Consider the following 17,347-nt stretch of genomic DNA (forward strand, 5'->3'; position numbering starts at 1 on the left):
TAATGGTATGTTGTTGTCTGTATCATTTGCTTTAATGTTGTCATTCCCTTGTTCCTCTCTATAACAAAATTCTAATGAATAATGGAAGAGATGAACGCAAAAGGAGTCATCCTCAGAGCTTTTGACCAGTTCAGGTTGAAGTCCTGCATTGATTTCAAACCACGAGACTCTCAAAAATATTACCTTTCTGTCCAAAAGTTAGGCGGGTAAGTATTGAATTGTTCTCCTTCTAATTGTGATAATAAAATAATAACTCAAAATACAGAATTTTCAAAAGTTAAATGTGAGGACTCGAAGATTTTTTTGTGTATTAATATATATATTGGTTCTTTTCATATTTAGATGTTACTCGTATATTGGGCGTGTATTCACTGGTGGACAGGATCTCTCCATTGGCAGATACTGTGATCAGATTTCAATTGTTGAACATGAGTTTCTCCACGCTCTTGGGTTCTACCATGAACAGTCCAGATATGACAGAGATGATCATGTAACAATTGTGCTTGAGAACGTCCAAAAAGGTAACCTAAACCCTCTGTCAAAACTATTTTTGTCTGATGAATAATTTGTGATTATTATTTAACCATTCAGGCTGCTTTGAAGGATTCTCAATGCAGTATCTAGTGATGGTTTGCTTTTAAAATGTTTCATCTAGGAAAGGAGCATAATTTCAGAAAAGTCAGCAAAGACACCAGTACCACTGGAGGAGTCCCATATGACTACTCGTCTGTGATGCACTATGGCAAAAATGCATTCAGCAACGGCAACGGATCAACAATTGTCACCAAAGATCCAAAATTCCAGAATGTGATTGGTCAAAGACTGGAAGTGAGTCCCACTGATATACGAGAGCTGAATATCCGCTACAAATGCAGTAAGTGCTTTAAATTTGAGGAGAACATATGAGGACATACGAGATGTTTTGGATTTGCTCGTTAAAAAATGTGTGATAACACATATATTAATGTAATTGTTACCATCATGATATGTTTTTAATTTAGTTAACTTACATCTTTGAGATACAAGTTGTTGCCCTACAGTCTTAAGTTCTATCTTCTTCATTCACGTCCACAGATTCAACCATTGCATTTAAAATGTTCTGTGGCTTCTCCAAGACGAACATGTGCAACATGACTCGCTGCTCACCGACTGCCAGTGGCTGGGAAATGGTCACAAGTGCTGAGGGAGGTCCCAAATCTGACCACACCAGTCTATCCAGTGGCAGTAGTGGTCAACGTAAGATTTCATTCATCCATTCTATGGATTTACCGTTATCCATGCAGGGTCACAGGGTGTTGGGGGCTGGAACAAATTTCAGCTGACATAGGATGAGAGTAGGATACATCGACAAGTTGGTCAGATGTCAAAATTTCTATGATTCTATGATTAACTTTTGTGTCAATAGTGCAATACATTACCTTCTGGAAGGTTTGTACTGTTAAAGGAGAAGTGCCGTTTTTTACAACTTGGACCTTATTTCTGGCATAAAATATGGCTGGTTACTCACCCATATAACTTTGATGTCATTAGGAGTCCTTCCGACGATATTTAGATCTGGTCGAGAGCCGCATATATCCCCTATATGGAAGTGATCGGGGCACTTATAACACATTATCTGCCGCTAAACTCATTAATATCACCAATATTTTGTCATGATTCGCCAGTTGTTCTGGATATAATTATTAACTGCGACAGTGGGCCTTTTTTTTGCGACAGTCAGCTTGTTTCCTGGAATTTTCTACTGCTAGTTTTGTGCTACATGGCTGAATATTTGTCAGATTTTTACAGACCCCAGATGACAATAACATAACGGGTTTCGCAGCAAATAGTGCATTATTTAAAGGCTGCATTCTTGGTGCCCCGATCACTCGAATTATACGCGGCCCTCAACTGGATCTAAATATCGTCAGGACTCCTAATGGCATCAAAGTTATATGGATGAGTAACCAGCCATATTTTATGCGAGAAATAAGATCCAGGTTGTAAAAATGGCACTTGTCCTTTAATCTTGTTTAAATATAAATTTCTTAGATTGTACTTTCTATGTTGACACATTCATTTGGTCAACCACATTCTAGGCCAAGATAAAGGATACTTCATGCATGCTAGTACAGCATCAGGCGAGGAGGGAGACTCTGCCTGGTTGGAGACCCACAGGATGACTTCCAGTCGGGACTGTCATGTCCAGTGTCTTCAGTTTTACTTTTACCACAGTGGGAACGAGTCTGACACACTTAACATCTGGATCAGAGAGTTTGAAGATGAAAATGACTTTGAAGGAGCCCGCCGTCTGGTGGGGCAAATCACTGGTAACATCACAGTATCTTGTACTCTATACTCTAAAGGGTATTGCGACTCTTGATCAAGCATGAATGTGTAACTTTGTTTTTCTTCCAGGTTCACCAACATCTCACTGGCAGCTCCAACATGTTTCCCTGAATGCTTCCAAACACTTCCAGGTGGAGTTTGAGGCTCGTAAAGGAGCAGGAAGCTCTTCTGGTGGCTTCTCAATCGATGACATCAATCTATCCGAGATCGAGTGTCCACATGTAACTTTGCAGATTAATGATTTTGAGAGGGTTTTGAACACTAGTAAAAGTGGGCACACCATATACAGCCGACGCCAGTACTCCAGAGGGGGCTATGCTTACCGGGTAGCAGTACGGTTGCACCGGACATATCTTGGACTGTTTGTGCAACTTGTGTCTGGCGAAAATGACAACAGACTGGAGTGGCCGGTCCCACAAAGGCAGGTGACTTTACAAATGCTGGATCAGACACCCAACATACAGATGCACATGTCAAAGCAAAGGAGTTTCACCAGTGACCCAAAACTGACTGGTCCTACCGGTAAGTGTGACAAACACAGAAGTAGAGTCAGTCATCGTAATTTCTTCACACTATATACCACAGTACATTCTCTTTAGTCATGTACCTTTATTGTTCTATTATGCTCTCTGAACAGGTACCTTTATTTGGGACAATCCTCGCGTGATTGGAACTACATTCCTAGATGAGAATAATGAAAAGGCTTTTGCTGGACCTTTGCTTGGCAGATCTTATTTTACGACTTTGAAAGAGATGCAATCTGCAGACTTCCTGAAGGGAGGGAGTGCCATTTTTGTCTTCAGCTTCCAAGGCAAGCTAATGTTTTCACTGCTTCCTGTTCAGCCTTTTAATTTGACAACAAGTTCTGTTGCATAATGTTACTTTCTTCTTTTGCTAGATCTCACTCCCCTAGTTAAAGGAAGCGTTCTACCATGTCCTGAAGTGGCACCAGCAACAATTACATACCCTCCCAAAGATCGGGATAATGGCCCATGTTCATCACGGTGGGACAGCTCTGAAACAATTTCTTATTCTACAACAAAGTTTAAAATTTGCGTTTTACCAAGAAAGTAATTAACACTGAAACGAGATTTTAATATGCTTCTTACAGGATTTTGACCACCACCCTCCAACCTCCACAAACAACAGATGGAAGGTATTTATTCATATTTTTCATTTGAAATTTGCTAACAGCCAGTGTGTAAAGCCCTATTTGATGCTGTGAAGGCTATCCAACTAGTTATATAAACAGGTATTCAATTTTTTACAAAGAAAAATAAATAAGGCACAGTAATATAATATGTGCAGCATTTATTAGCAACTTGCAGGCTGTACAAACTAATTTACCATGCTGTTCAGAAGTCCACTGTGTAGTATTTTACCTAATGCACCTGTTTCTTTCTGTTGTAGCATCTTTGGTTTCTCTCCTGCTATTGTGGCTTCTCCTGTCCTCATCCTTCTGCTGGCACTGATGCCTTTGATCCCATGATCTGTGCCCCCTCCTTACATCCACAACTCAAGTCACCACATAAACAGGAGCAGCAAATCGGCCACTGGCTGATTATTTGTTAGGTGACAGTTTTTCCCTTTAAATACATTTGTTCTTGTCTTCCAGATAAGGTTGCAGTGAGCACTTAAGAGTTGGACACATGGGTTTACTGTGTGACAAGTAGCTTGTAATATAATTATTTGCTTTTGGTGCTGGGGTCATTTTTACCATTCGTAGATTCATCTTGAAAATGCATGTTGGATTTCCTGTAGTACTGTGTCTTTTGGGAGCTAATACATCTTTTGGGAGCTAATAAATACTTAATTCAAGCAGATGTTTTATGTTTATAGTTATTTTTGAACCCTTTAAAGCAACAATATATAGTTTTTCAACCTTAAAATAATGTTTCTAACTAATTTAAGTAGTAGAAAAATGGTTAATGGATGAATGGTGCCGCCTTCAGCCTGAGTGGGGTTGTGCTGGCTGAAACTGCACTATGTAACATTCCTGGGTGGGTAGGAACACCCTGGCCCTGGGACACCGCAGCTACGCAAATGTCCGGTACAACCGGTACCGGTAACAAATTCACATATGTGCTTCTCTGAGAACAAGGTAGCAGACAGTTGCTCTTCTCAACCAGAGTACCAGTACCATGAAATCCTAAATAGTGGGGCTTTAAAATACCTTACTATAATAGCTCTTCCTTTCCTTTCCTTTCCTTTCAGGAACAGGAGTAATAAAAAGATGCAAGACAGACATTTATATGGCACAGTCATGAAGAGATGGTTCGATTTTCTGATGTTTCAATAAACTGACCAATTGTTAAAGACAGAAAAGGAAAAATAACAGTATAAATACCTAACTGAAAGTTCAACCCATGATTACAAGATAGACAATCTCTCTAAAATCACCATCTTCTGCAACACTTTACTGGGCTACATGCCCAGTAAAGACACCATTTACTAGTCCAGCAACAAGTTCAAGTTGGAAGTTAAGCATCCTGTCTTTTCTCTGATCTCTCACCGTGAAGCAAATCCTAAATTTCACCCTTTTTGATCCCTGACTCGACTACTTTCTCCCTCTCTTCCTCAAACAACAGGTTCTTCAGTCTTTTAAGCGCATCCATGATGAACATACTGAGAACAGTGAGTCAGCCACCTTCTTACAAGACATGTAGCAGAGATGCTGATATGTTACAGCTTGCTGTAAAAGAAAGAGAGTGATAGAAAGGAAACCAAAGTTAAGCAGTCACGCCAGGCACACTGTGCCAGTGGCATGGGTGCCATTCTCTCTATTACAAGTCATTGATATCTTGATGTCAGTGATGTAAAGACATCACACACACACATCCCAATAAAACACTAAATGCTGGGTACTGGACAGAGAAACAAGTGCCAAAATCAAACAAAGTCTGCATATATACACATAACAAACTTATTCAAAGCAATATATTTTATACACAGAAAAAATATTTTACATACATAACAGTGATTCCAATACCAATTTACTTCTCAGGTAAAACGCCTGCAATGCATAAAATATGGTTTATACTCTGATACACCTTGGATATCACATAAAAGAAACATCAGGTGAATTCATAATGTCATGCAATATCAAGGAGGAACAATATATCTGTAGAAGTAGTGATGACAAAACCTCAGCGTTGTATCGACTGTATAAAACATGGCTCACACAGCAGTGGAAAAATGTAACAAATATAAAATGAGACCACCTACTGGGGGAACAATGTAAACCACAAAATGGACACTTAATATAATACAGCAATTATGAAAAAGCAGCGCTGAATGTCATGTGTTCACCAAACCAAGCATGACCAACAACGAGGCAGAAAGCATAAAACCTTTGCAGATGAAGATGGTGATGTTGGCAACCTACGCAATGGGAGGAATAAATTCAGAATTTACACTTTTCATGTCATCATAGAAGAACTGGTAAGCTGTCTTGATCATCATCTCTCTGCCAACAAAGACTTGACAGATACTATATGTGGGGTATTATCCCTGGTGGAAACAACTAGCCGCAGTGAGTTCACAGAGCATGTCAGTGCTTATCCATCAGACTTAGCCAATGAACTGTAGTTCCGATAATTAAGACCATGTTGAAACTTGGTCTGCAGTCCGTCTTCCATAACATGTATAGCACTGAGAATGTTGGAGGAAACTGTGCTCATTTTCTCACTTGGGGAAAATTAAAAATGAACTGAGAACAAGCATGAATCAACAACGTATGAAGTCTTTATCATTACTCGCAATAGATTTTGAACTTGTCAGACACCTTGATTTCAGCGATGTTGTGGAGGAGTTTGGGAGGAGAAAGACCAGGAAAATTATCATAGGCTATACTTTATTATGTATTCTTGCTTCCAAAGGAAGTGCATTGTTGTAAGATACTAAAAACAGGTTACATATATTCTTATTTGCTATATTCCTAAATGCAGAATTAATTTATCCTAACCTGTTTTTTAGGCTAGCAGAAGGCTATGTGTCTGCATATTTACTGTAGACTGTGTTGATATAATGCAACAGCACCACCTAGTGGCACAAATTGCCACAGGACACATACACCATCATGTGGTGTCTTTTGATGAATCTATCTACAATTGTGGATATTTTCTTAAACATGAGGTAATATGCTGTAGTCTGCCCTTGTAAGTCCTGTATGATGACGCTGTATAAGTGTTATTTTCCTAATTATGAGGTAATATGCTGTATCCAGTCAGTGTAAATCCTGTGCAAGTACAGGAGTTGACGACAAGTAACAGCAGTGTGCATGATTGTCGGTGGCTATGAAAACTGTGGTCTCTCTTTTTTTCTTTTTGCTCTGAAGAAGACTTCACATCAAAACGTCAGCCACTGCACCTTAATAAATTGCTAATACTGACTGTGTGCTCCAGCATCCTTTCCCTGCCTATAAGATGGTTTAACCAGCATTAGATCTGTTGTTTTTAACCTGTCCCATCTGTCCTGTTTTTATAGCCATTGCCAACCCATTTATAATGTTGCTTTTGCTCATACACAGATATGAACAAGGCAACAGGGGTACTCACCTCTATATGATGGGCCTTTTCCTCCGGCTGGCACTGTCATGTCACATTTTGTACAGACTTAATGAGAATGTAGAACCAGTACAGCTAGAAACCACTGCTGCTTTCCCTGAAGAGATCATCCAGCCACCGGACCCATTTGCATAGAACTGGAGTCCAAGCTGATGGTGAGGTAAAGAGGAAGACACAGTGGCTTGTGCCAGCGACTCAGGAGACCCCTTCCCACAGTCATCCTCACCAAGGTCTATTTACTCCACAACAAGTTGACAAGCTGCAGGCAAATGTCAAGTTCCTGATGGAATATAGCAGTGCTCGTCTTCTTCTCTGAAACAAGACTTACAGTCCAATTTGGATAATGACGGCTTAGGAGTTCTCTATTGCCTAGACAGAGACCCTGCAGTGACCAGTAAGAAACTTAGTGCGGGTTAGTGTTCGATACAGTGGTCGTCAAAGAGTCACTGTGCACACCTGACATTGAACTCCTTTAATATCTCTTTGTCATTTTTATTTTCCAAGGGAATTCCCACTTTTATTTGTGACTCTCGTTTATATTCACCCAGAGACTAATGATGACACTGCTACTCAGGCTATGAGCAAAACAGTGTAGACGTTTCGGGGGGGGGGGGCATCGATCTTTGTGAACCACTCATCAACTGGGGAAATCTGCCGGTAATTGTTATTGACTTGTCTGATTCATCATTCCAAGTAGCTGGACCTTTGTTTTATGATGGTCAAGGGGGGGCATACAGTATGTATCCTTTTGTAGGGCCCTGCTTGGCCCTACAAAAGGATACGATTTCGGCCTGGATGAAGGAATCCATTCATTATCTCCAATATTGCTTCTCTTGAACTGGGATCTGCTTATCTCCTTCTGTGAGTAGATAATCATCCATTTCAATTTATTCAAATAATAAACCCTGGAACTTCAAATCTGTCAAAATCTTTATCAGCCAGAGAAACATAAGTTTCAATCAGGGGGACATGATGCAACAAAACAGATGAAAAGGGAACTCAAGCTTGCCTAAGACAACGTTGAAACCTGAACAACTCTCAAGGGTGTAAAAAATATGATAAGGATGCAGTCCAAAAAAATGTGAATTTTGAATGGGACAAGCGACCTGAACATGAACTGAATATGTTTATGATCATTTAAATATCTCTTTAAGGTATGTTAATCTTGACTCTGTACATAAGAATGTGTCTGGACCTGGTTCGGACATTCATGGTTCCAAGATGATTTATCGTATCATTTACGACTGCCAATGACATGTTATGGTCATGAGCTTAAAAATAATGTTTTTTATTCTTGCATTCACAAAGAATAAATTGGAATTACAGTGGTGAGCAATATCTGGCTCTTTCAATAACTCCAATACCTTGAAGAACAACAACAGTTAGGTAATGATATTTCATAGAAATGCATCAGTTTAATTATAAAATGCAATGCAAAGTATTTCAACTTGTAAGTCTGGCTTCCAGTGGAGTTACTAAGTTATCCTGTGGACAACGTGACATTTACATTTACATGACATGTAAAATTGTTCTTGTACGACCCAAACAGAGAATGCAGAAAATCAAGAAGTTAGCAACCATTTTCATAACAGGTCCCCTACAACATCGCTCACACTCAGTCATTCACTACTGCCTTGTCCTGCCTGCCTGATTTTTCACCTTGCCATGGTAAGTTTGATATTTCATTCATCTTAAGTCTCTCTTGTAAATCTTTTTGTTTAATGAAATGAAAATCAAATAATTTTCTGATAACTGACATTTACTAATATTGTTCATCGTGGCTGTAATTTTATGTGAATGTCTAAATTTTTTGATTTTAGGAGATAAGTGGGCCACTTAAATAAACAAAGGTTTTTATATTTCCATTTATTGTGATATATTTTGTGATTTTTTATTACATAGTATTTTAGTGATGTTAATGCCGTATGATGAAATTATAGCCTTGTGTTAAAGCAAGTTCTGAAATGTCTTCAATCTGCTTTTTGTTTGTTTCGTTTTGCTAGTCAGCAGCCATCCCCACTTAAAAGTATCCTGCAACACAGTGCAACACACACACAGGTGGCATTTTCTCTCTTCTTTTTTTTTACACTGCATTCCTTCATTTAAATCTATCCCAGCTTTTTTGAATTTCAGTAGCATGTCCATCTGTAGTTCACCATATCTCTGTTAAATGTAGTGCAAGACACACTACAAGGATGGAGGGCCATCATTTTCTTGTGATCAGCTTGGCATTTTCATTGGCATTCTCCACAAACCCAGTAAGTTTTTTTTGTCCAACTTCCAACTTTAGAAGTCTTCAATTAAACAGAATGTGCATTAATTTAACAAATTTTAAATCTATAGATTTATTTTTTAGAATTTTGCAGTGGTGATAGTGTCCTGTAGGAACCACATAAAAGTACACATTTTTGCTAATTTTATAACTGATATGAAATATATCATTACATACCGGTATGTTCATGTTTTTTTTTATTATAGAATGGCACAAGTGGACCAGAGTTGGTGGGTAAGTTGTATCTTTTGTCACTATATTTCATAAAATGCATTTAATTTATTATTTTTTTGATTATTAATATACATCCCATATTCTTTGTAGACATTGGTCAAGACAAAGACATTACAGATATAAACAAGGGTAAAGTTAAACATCTTTCAAAAATAAATGTGTTGGCTGTGGTCACTGATTTCTTTGTTCCAAAAACAAACCTCCTTCTTTTTCTCTTCTTTTTAACCTCAAGATCATGATGACATTCTGGGTGTGAGTTAAGCATTTGTGTGGCTAAATTAGCAAGGATTTTTTTCTGTGTGTTTTTGAAATTATTTTTTGTTTTGTTTTGTTTTTAAATCTTAGTCAACAGATCTACAGACTAGTGCCATCACTAATGAGAATAAACTGTGGACGTCCCCAGTCCCATATGTTTTGGAAAAAGACCTTGGTAAACATTGAAATTACTCATGTTTATATATGACTGACTGGGAGAACTGCACTATGAAAGGGGTTCACAGGTGGCTTCACTGACACATAATGAAGTATTGTTAATACACTGGGAATTACATTTTAATTGGCATCAATCAGCTTCAGGCTGTAACTTTGAAACACCCTTCAGAACACATGGCTGAGTGACTCAGGCAAATGTTTCAGACCTTAACATAGTTTCAACAGTGACTCCACCCCTCCATCTAGAAGGAATTTATGTCTTTAATGTCTCAGTCACATATGGGAAGTCTGTCATCATACTTGCAATAAATCTTGTCATTTACTTGTTCCTCTCTATAATGCAATAAACAATGGAAGAGATGAACACTAAAGGAGTCATCCTGAGAGCTTTTGACCAGTTCAGGTTGAAGTCCTGCATTGATTTCAAACCAAGAGACTCTGAAGACTATTACCTTTCTGTCAAAAAGTTAAATGGGTATGTGTTGATTTTTTTTATTATTTCATTTTATACTTTAAATGTAAACAGTTAAATGTGAGGACTGCCCACTCTTCGGTCTTTTATATCCTAGGAAATTGTTGTACAAAACAGCAGATGAGAAAGGCACCATGTGGCGATTGTAAACAAAGTTTATATTCACGTTCACTATTACTTTTAGGGTTTTTTTTACATGTTGCTCTGGTATAAAATGGGGATTTCCACAAAACACATTGCAGTATGCCTGACAAGAAAAAAGTCAGTACACAGGCAATCAGTGATACAGCAACCAACATGGAGAAGGTAAAGGCAGGGTCTGGAAAGAGCACAGATCAAAAACTTTGTGGAAAAAAAAGTGAAACAAGCAGAGGGGACAGACAGTCACAAGAGTGTATGGCTGTATTCGAAGCAGCATACTATACTGCTAGTATGTACTGATTTGGCCAAATGTAGCATGTAGTATGCAGCATACAAACCCACATCCAGTATGCGGTATGCAATACTGAGTATGTAGTGGGAGCAAGTTAGTTGTCAGTTTCGAATACAGCCTATGAGGGCACCTGAGGACAGAAAGTGTGAATCAGAAACAAGAGGAGAGCTGGGTAACAAAATAAAACAGGATATGGGACGAATAACATGTGAAACATGTAAACATAACTTATAAGATCATGGACGAGACATGACATCACCTTTAATAGTGGTCAAAATCTCCACAGAGATCCTTTAAGTTTCATTTGAGCTTGGAGAAGTTGGAATTGCTGCATTTTGCTTTTTCTCTTTCATCACAGAGACTACAATCACACTGAGTAACATGAAGGTATAAAGATGACTTTCACTGACTACTTCTTTTCTCATTTTAGATGTTTCTCATATGTTGGGCGAGTAGTCTCTGGTGGACAGGATCTCTCCATTGGCAGATTCTGTGATCGGATTGCAACCGTTGAACATGAGTTTCTCCACGCTCTTGGGTTCTACCATGAACAGTCCAGATATGACAGAGATGATTACGTAACAATTGTGCTTGAGAACGTCCAAGAAGGTAACGTTGAACTTCTATCAAACTATTTTTTTTCTAATGAATAATTTGTGACTATTATTTAACCATTCATGCTGCTCTCAAGGTTTTTCAATGCAGTGACTGATGGTTTGCTTTTATGTGTGTCTAGGAAGGGAGTCTAATTTCAGAAAAGTCAGCGAAGCAGACAGCACTACTGGAGGAGTCCCATATGACTACTCGTCTGTGATGCACTATGGCAAAGATGCATTTACCAATGGCAAAGGTTCAACAATTATCACCAAAGATCCACAATTCCAGGATGTGATTGGTCAAAGACTGGAATTGAGTCCCACTGATATACGAGCGCTGAACGTCCACTACAAATGCAGTAAGTGCTTTTTTGGCACTGTTTATTTACTTTAGTCAGTATAAAAACACACAGGCTTAGTGATTATCATTCACTTATCGCTATATATTGGACAATATAACATTATGCATTGCGGTCTCGCATCGTGGTCATGATTGCGGTCGGCATTGATCTGGAACATTTTAATTATGTGACAGTAATACCATAATTAACTGTGCAGTGGAGTAGTATAGCCTACTTGTAGTAGTCCTCTATAGAATTCCCTATATAATGTATAATGAATACAGAGTAGTGAATGAGTGAGTGATTCCGGACACAGTCACAGACCTGCAAAGATGTAATGTTTGGGATTAACTTTTTTATATTGTTTTTTCTAAACAAAAACTTATGTTGGCAAGTTAAAGGGATAGTTCACCCAAAATTGAAATTGCACTCATTATCTACTCACCCTCATGTCGACTAAGGGCTGGGAGAAGTTTCAGAGTCCTCCGCGGCTTCTCTGAGTTAGGGGGTCTCGGCGTAGCAGTGCATGTCCATATAGAGAGCCTAAGCGGAAGCAGGAAGTAACGGCGCCATGGGACCTCAACTCTGAAAAACTCGCCATTCAAATGAATGAGACTGAAAATTTTATTTCGTGATCCGATTGAATTGCGCCATGAGAAAAAAATATATCCTCTACCTGTTTAAAACATCACGTTTCATGAAGAGAAATCAGCCGTTTATCGTAAAACGGCAACAGAAGAATGTATTTTGTGTAAAGACTGCTCTACGGACTACAGATCTGTGTCCCCCAAAAAATACGTCACCAACTGACACGGGAAAGGGCGGCATTTGGTGTGTGACGTCACCTACGCGACTTGTAGTCTTTCTGCTTACAGATTCTTCTGAATTTTATTCTACAATAGCTTTACAACAAACTGCTGATTTCTCGGGATGAAACGTGATGTTTTAAACAGGTAGAGGACATATTTTTTTCTCATGGCACAATTCAAACGGATCACGAAATAAAATTTTCAGTCCTGTTCATTTGAATGGCGAGTTTTTCAGAGTTGAGGTCCCATGGTGACCGTTACTTCCTGCTTCCGCTTAGGCTCTCTATAACGGTTGCAAATGGATAGCCTACCACTTTTCTTCGTAACAAAAAGACACACCAAAAAACATCCAAATACCTCCATGCTGCTCGTATGTAATGTCCGTCTTGTATTGAAGCCCCGAAATGCGAAATTGTTCCGAAAAAAATTAAATAAGTCTATATTTCAAGCTTGTTTGTAGCGGAAGCTTCTCTTCCTGGTTCGTCCAATTTGGACGGGCCAGGGTCCGTCCTCTTCCTGGTCCTTCCAATTTGGAGAAAAAAAGGTAAACAAATAGCCAAAAACATGTGGTCCGGAGCGAATGTGATGAGCAAATTAGTGGGGTCACGAAAGAGTTAAAAGAGGGATGTTCCTCAGTCCTAAATCCTGTGTTGTTCATTCACCTCGGCAGACTCAACCATTGCATTTAAGATGTACTGTGACTTCTCCACTGAGAGCATGTGCAACATGATCAGCTGCTCAACAATTGGCAGTAGCTGGAAAATGGTAACACATGCTGATGGAGGTCCCAGCTCTGACCACACCAGTTTACCCAGTGGCAGCGGTGCTCAAGGTGAGTTTTCCTTCATCCATTCAAAAGATATGCTGTACCACTTATCGATACAGGGTTGCAGGGGGTTGGGGGCTGGAACAAATCTCTGACGAGGGCTGAGTACACCTTGAATAGATCGGTCAGATTTCAAAATTTCAAAATCGAAGATTCAAAGCAACAAAACTAAGATGAAAACTATGTCAGAAATTGCTTTAAGGAAGGTTTAGTACAGTTAATCTTGCTAATACATCAGTTTTCTTAAATTGTTTGTACCTCAGATGCTGATACATTCATTTGGAAAACCACATTCTAGGCCAAGATAAAGGATACTTCATGCATGCTAGTACAGCATCAGGCGAGGAGGGAGACTCTGCCTGGTTGGAGACCCACAGGATGACTTCCAGTCGGGACTGTCATGTCCAGTGTCTTCAGTTTTACTATTACCACAGTGGGACCGAGTCTGACACACTTAACATCTGGATCAGAGAGTTTGAAGATGAAAATGACTTTGAAGGAGCCCGCCGTCTGGTGGGGCAAATCACTGGTAACATCACAGTATCTTGTACTCTATACTCTAAAGGGTATTGACAACTCTTGATCAAGCATGAATGTGTGACATTTTCTTCTTCCAGGTTCACCAACATCTCACTGGCAGCTCCAACATGTTTCCCTGAATGCCTCCAAACACTTCCAGGTGGAGTTTGAGGCTCGAAAAGGAGCAGGAAGCTCTTCTGGTGGCTTCTCAATCGATGACATCAATCTCGGCGAGATCGAGTGTCCACATGTAACTTTACAGATTAATGATTTTGAGAGGGTTTTGAACACTAGCGAAAGTGGGCATATCATATTCAGCCAACGGCAGTACTCCAGAGGGGGCTATGCTTACCGAGTAGCAGTAGTGTTGTTCAAGACATATCTTGGACTGTTTATGCAACTTGTGTCTGGTGAAAATGACAACAGACTGGAGTGGCCGGTCCCACAAAGGCAGGTGACTTTACAAATGCTGGATCAGACACCCAACATACAGAAGCACATGTCAAAGCAAAGGAGTTTCACCAGTGACCCAAAACTGACTGGTCCTGACGGTTAGTATGAAACATTTGACTGCAAAACACTCATCAAATCATTTCAGCACACTATATACCTCAGTACATTCTCTCTGGTCATGTACCTTTATTGTTCTGCTATACTCTCTGAACAGGTTCCTTTATTTGGGACAATCCTCGCGAGATTGGAACTACATTTGTAGATGAGAATAATGTCATATCTTATGAAGGACCTCTGCTTGGCAGACTTGAATTTGCAACTTTGAAAGAGATGCAATCTGCAGACTTCCTGAAGGGAGGGAGGGCCATTTTTGTCTTTAGCTTCCAAGGCAAGCTAATGCTGTTGTGTGTCTGAATCTACACAAAACAATGTTACAATGTTTGAAACATCAAAATCAATACAAAACTGAGTAAAAGTTCTGTTGCATAATGTTACTTTCTTCTTTTGCTAGATCTCACTCCCCTCATTAATGGAAGCACTCTACCATGTCCTGAAGTTGCACCGGCAACAATCACACATCCCCCTGACAATGTGGATAACGGCCCGTGTTCATCACGGTCGGACAGCTCTGAAACAATTTCTCATTTTGAAACAAAGTTTCAAGAATAATGTAGAATTTAGTACTTAAATCAGATTTTAATGTGCATTTTACAGGAACGTGACCACCACCCTTCCACCTCCACAAACAACAGAGATGTATTTGCTCATATTTTTTGTTTGTTCCATTTCACTTTGCAATTTACTGGCTGTAAAAACATCCAGTGTGTTTTTGATGCTGTTAATGAACAATGTGGAATTTAGCACTGAAATGAGTTCTAATATATATATACTTTTTACAGGAACGTGACCACCACCATTCCACCTCCACAAACAACAGAGAGGTATTTAGCTACTCATATTTTTTCACTTATTCACTTATTCACTTATTTTCACTCAAATATCCAGCTTGTTTTTGATGCTGTTTAAAGACGATGTGATTTTTAATATACTTTTCACAGGAACGTGACTGTTTCACTTTCACAAACAACGGAGAGGTATTTAGCCTACTAAATATTTTTCAGTGATTGAAATTTGCTAGCTATAAAAAAACATCCAATGTGTTTTTGGTGCTGTTAAACAACAATGTAGAATTTAGCACTGAAATGAGATTTTAATATACTTTTTACAGGAATGTGACCACCACCCTTCAACCAACACAAACAACAGATGAGAAGTATTAACATTACTATTATATTTGTTTTCATTGGTTCTATTTCACTTGTTACAACTTACTAGCTAACAGCCAGCATGTAACATTTACACCAGTTACTACAACCTGCAGGCTGCAAAAACTAACTTTCCCCATATATCATGGCAGGTTTTATTGCTTGTTGTGAACACCAGAAGTACACTGTGTTATTTTACTTAATCCACCCCTTTCTTTCTGTTGTAGCATCCCTGGCTTCTCTCCAGCTATTGTTGCTTCTCCTGTCCTCATCCTTCTGCTGGCGCTGATGCATTTGATCCCATGATTTGCGCCCCCTCCTCACATCTTAACTCTCAACATTGACAGGAGTGGAAAACCCAATGACTGTGTAATTCACCAAATTATTTATTAAGTAATGGAATTTTGGACATCTTTGTTTTTCTTTTCCAGATCAGGCAAATGCTTGTGACATAATCATTTGCTTTTGCTGATGGGATCATTTTGTATATTGTTATTCATGAATTAATCTTGTGTGTGAGATCTCAGTACTGTGATTTTGGGGAGCTAATAAAGAATTCATACAGGCACATATTTCTGTCTCTACAGCTGCTAAATATACTGAGATGATGACTGGCCTTTCTTCTGCAGCCAGTTAAGGTGATGAAGGTGTGTGCCAAAGGCTTAAGTGCCAAGCTGACATTTCTGATAGTGCAGTGATTCATTCTTTTATTCAAATGTGATTTATCTTTGGCCCCAGCAGTCAGCGCAAATAGCCTACCGCATGCCATCACCATAAAACCTTTATCAAGTGTATCTATCATTCAGATAACCATCAGATATTATTGGTGGGCCAGGGCCTGACCTGCCCCAAAAATCTCTCTGATGTTGGTGCACCGTCGGGAGACTAGATATGTGGAGAAAGAAGACACACATCGATGGGACTCAATATTTTTCCTTTATCATTGGTTGTATTGAATCAACACTTTCTATTTGTAGATATGTATCATCAAACTTCTGACAGCCATTTGAACGACAGTGCTCACAGATAACAACAGGATAAGTTCAGCTGTTCGGCTGTTAACCTAGTTGGTGGAAGGCTATAGCCGCACAGAAAAAAATCTCCTTGGTAACATATGTCCCATCACTTTCATGTAAATGAGTCAGGAAAATTTGCATCTTGATAATCTCTAGTTCTCTGGACAAAAGGAGACCATGCACTAGCTTTTTGGGAGAATCACATAATTTAAAACTGGTTCCACTACACCCCTTATTCCTCCCATCTTTAATGCTTGATATCTATTATAAATAATCAGCTAATTAAATTTTAATTAGCTGATTATTTTCAGATGGACCACCAGAACAGTGAACAACAGGTGTGAATGAAGCCATTGACACCTGTCAGGATAAAAAACAGGAAAACTGACATTCATGTTCGTTTATTCCAAGAGAGGACAAACAACGACGTTCCGGTCAACTATTTATTAAATTGGATCATCAAAGGAATCAGATACAAGAAACTCTCCTGTTCAGGAAATCGCAGTCTGCAAGCAGTTAGCTGCAACCACCATCCCAAGAGAGCGAGAATTCTCTGTCTTCTGCCTAAAACAAAGGCGTTACATTAATTTTAATAAATTCGCACTATGTGTGTGTAATTAACTCTTATTGGTCAAAAACAGGTGGGGAGTGGCTGTGGTTTAAACTTAGCCCTCCCTTCATTGGTGCCCTCTGGCTGGCACATGTTGGTCCCATCTTCCCAGCACACGAACCTCCGGGCCTGAAAAACAACAAAGCCCTCCCTACACTGACATAACTCTCCATCCC

At 39.2% G+C, this 17,347-nt stretch overlaps 2 protein-coding genes across 2 annotated transcripts; both read left to right on the plus strand.

Annotated features, from left to right (window-relative positions):
* The first annotated feature begins 81 nt into the window (after positions 1-81).
* Positions 82-3,889, plus strand: LOC146971717 (meprin A subunit beta-like). The gene is made up of 10 exons (XM_085801152.1): positions 82-206; positions 343-521; positions 656-874; positions 1,075-1,236; positions 2,079-2,309; positions 2,398-2,850; positions 2,966-3,139; positions 3,227-3,332; positions 3,440-3,484; positions 3,739-3,889. Exons 1-10 carry the CDS (start codon positions 82-84, stop codon positions 3,815-3,817), a joined length of 1,773 nt encoding a protein of 590 aa, XP_085657278.1. The 3' UTR covers positions 3,818-3,889.
* A 5,748-nt stretch (positions 3,890-9,637) lies between these two features.
* Positions 9,638-15,851, plus strand: LOC146971718 (meprin A subunit beta-like). Its single transcript, XM_085802467.1, has 11 exons — positions 9,638-9,649; positions 9,745-9,829; positions 10,189-10,306; positions 11,167-11,345; positions 11,473-11,691; positions 13,153-13,314; positions 13,607-13,837; positions 13,926-14,378; positions 14,495-14,668; positions 14,792-14,897; positions 15,773-15,851. The coding sequence occupies exons 1-11, from the start codon at positions 9,638-9,640 to the stop codon at positions 15,849-15,851; spliced, it is 1,818 nt and encodes a 605-aa protein (XP_085658593.1).
* The last annotated feature ends 1,496 nt before the right edge of the window (positions 15,852-17,347 follow it).

The sequence above is a fragment of the Trachurus japonicus genome, chromosome 16 (genome assembly GCF_045865225.1).
Source record: "Trachurus japonicus isolate A0001 chromosome 16, Traja_1.0".
NCBI classification, from domain to species: Eukaryota; Metazoa; Chordata; class Actinopteri; order Carangiformes; family Carangidae; genus Trachurus; species Trachurus japonicus.

Coding starts and splice junctions, on each gene's coding strand:
- LOC146971717 (XM_085801152.1), top strand. CDS start 82: ATGGAAGAGATGAACGCAAAAGGAGTCATCCTCAGAGCTTTTGACCAG. Junction 207..342: donor TCTGTCCAAAAGTTAGGCGG/GTAAGTATTGAA, acceptor TTTCATATTTAG/ATGTTACTCGTATATTGGGC. Junction 2,851..2,965: donor AAAACTGACTGGTCCTACCG/GTAAGTGTGACA, acceptor CTCTCTGAACAG/GTACCTTTATTTGGGACAAT.
- LOC146971718 (XM_085802467.1), top strand. Junction 11,346..11,472: donor GCTTGAGAACGTCCAAGAAG/GTAACGTTGAAC, acceptor ATGTGTGTCTAG/GAAGGGAGTCTAATTTCAGA. Junction 14,379..14,494: donor AAAACTGACTGGTCCTGACG/GTTAGTATGAAA, acceptor CTCTCTGAACAG/GTTCCTTTATTTGGGACAAT.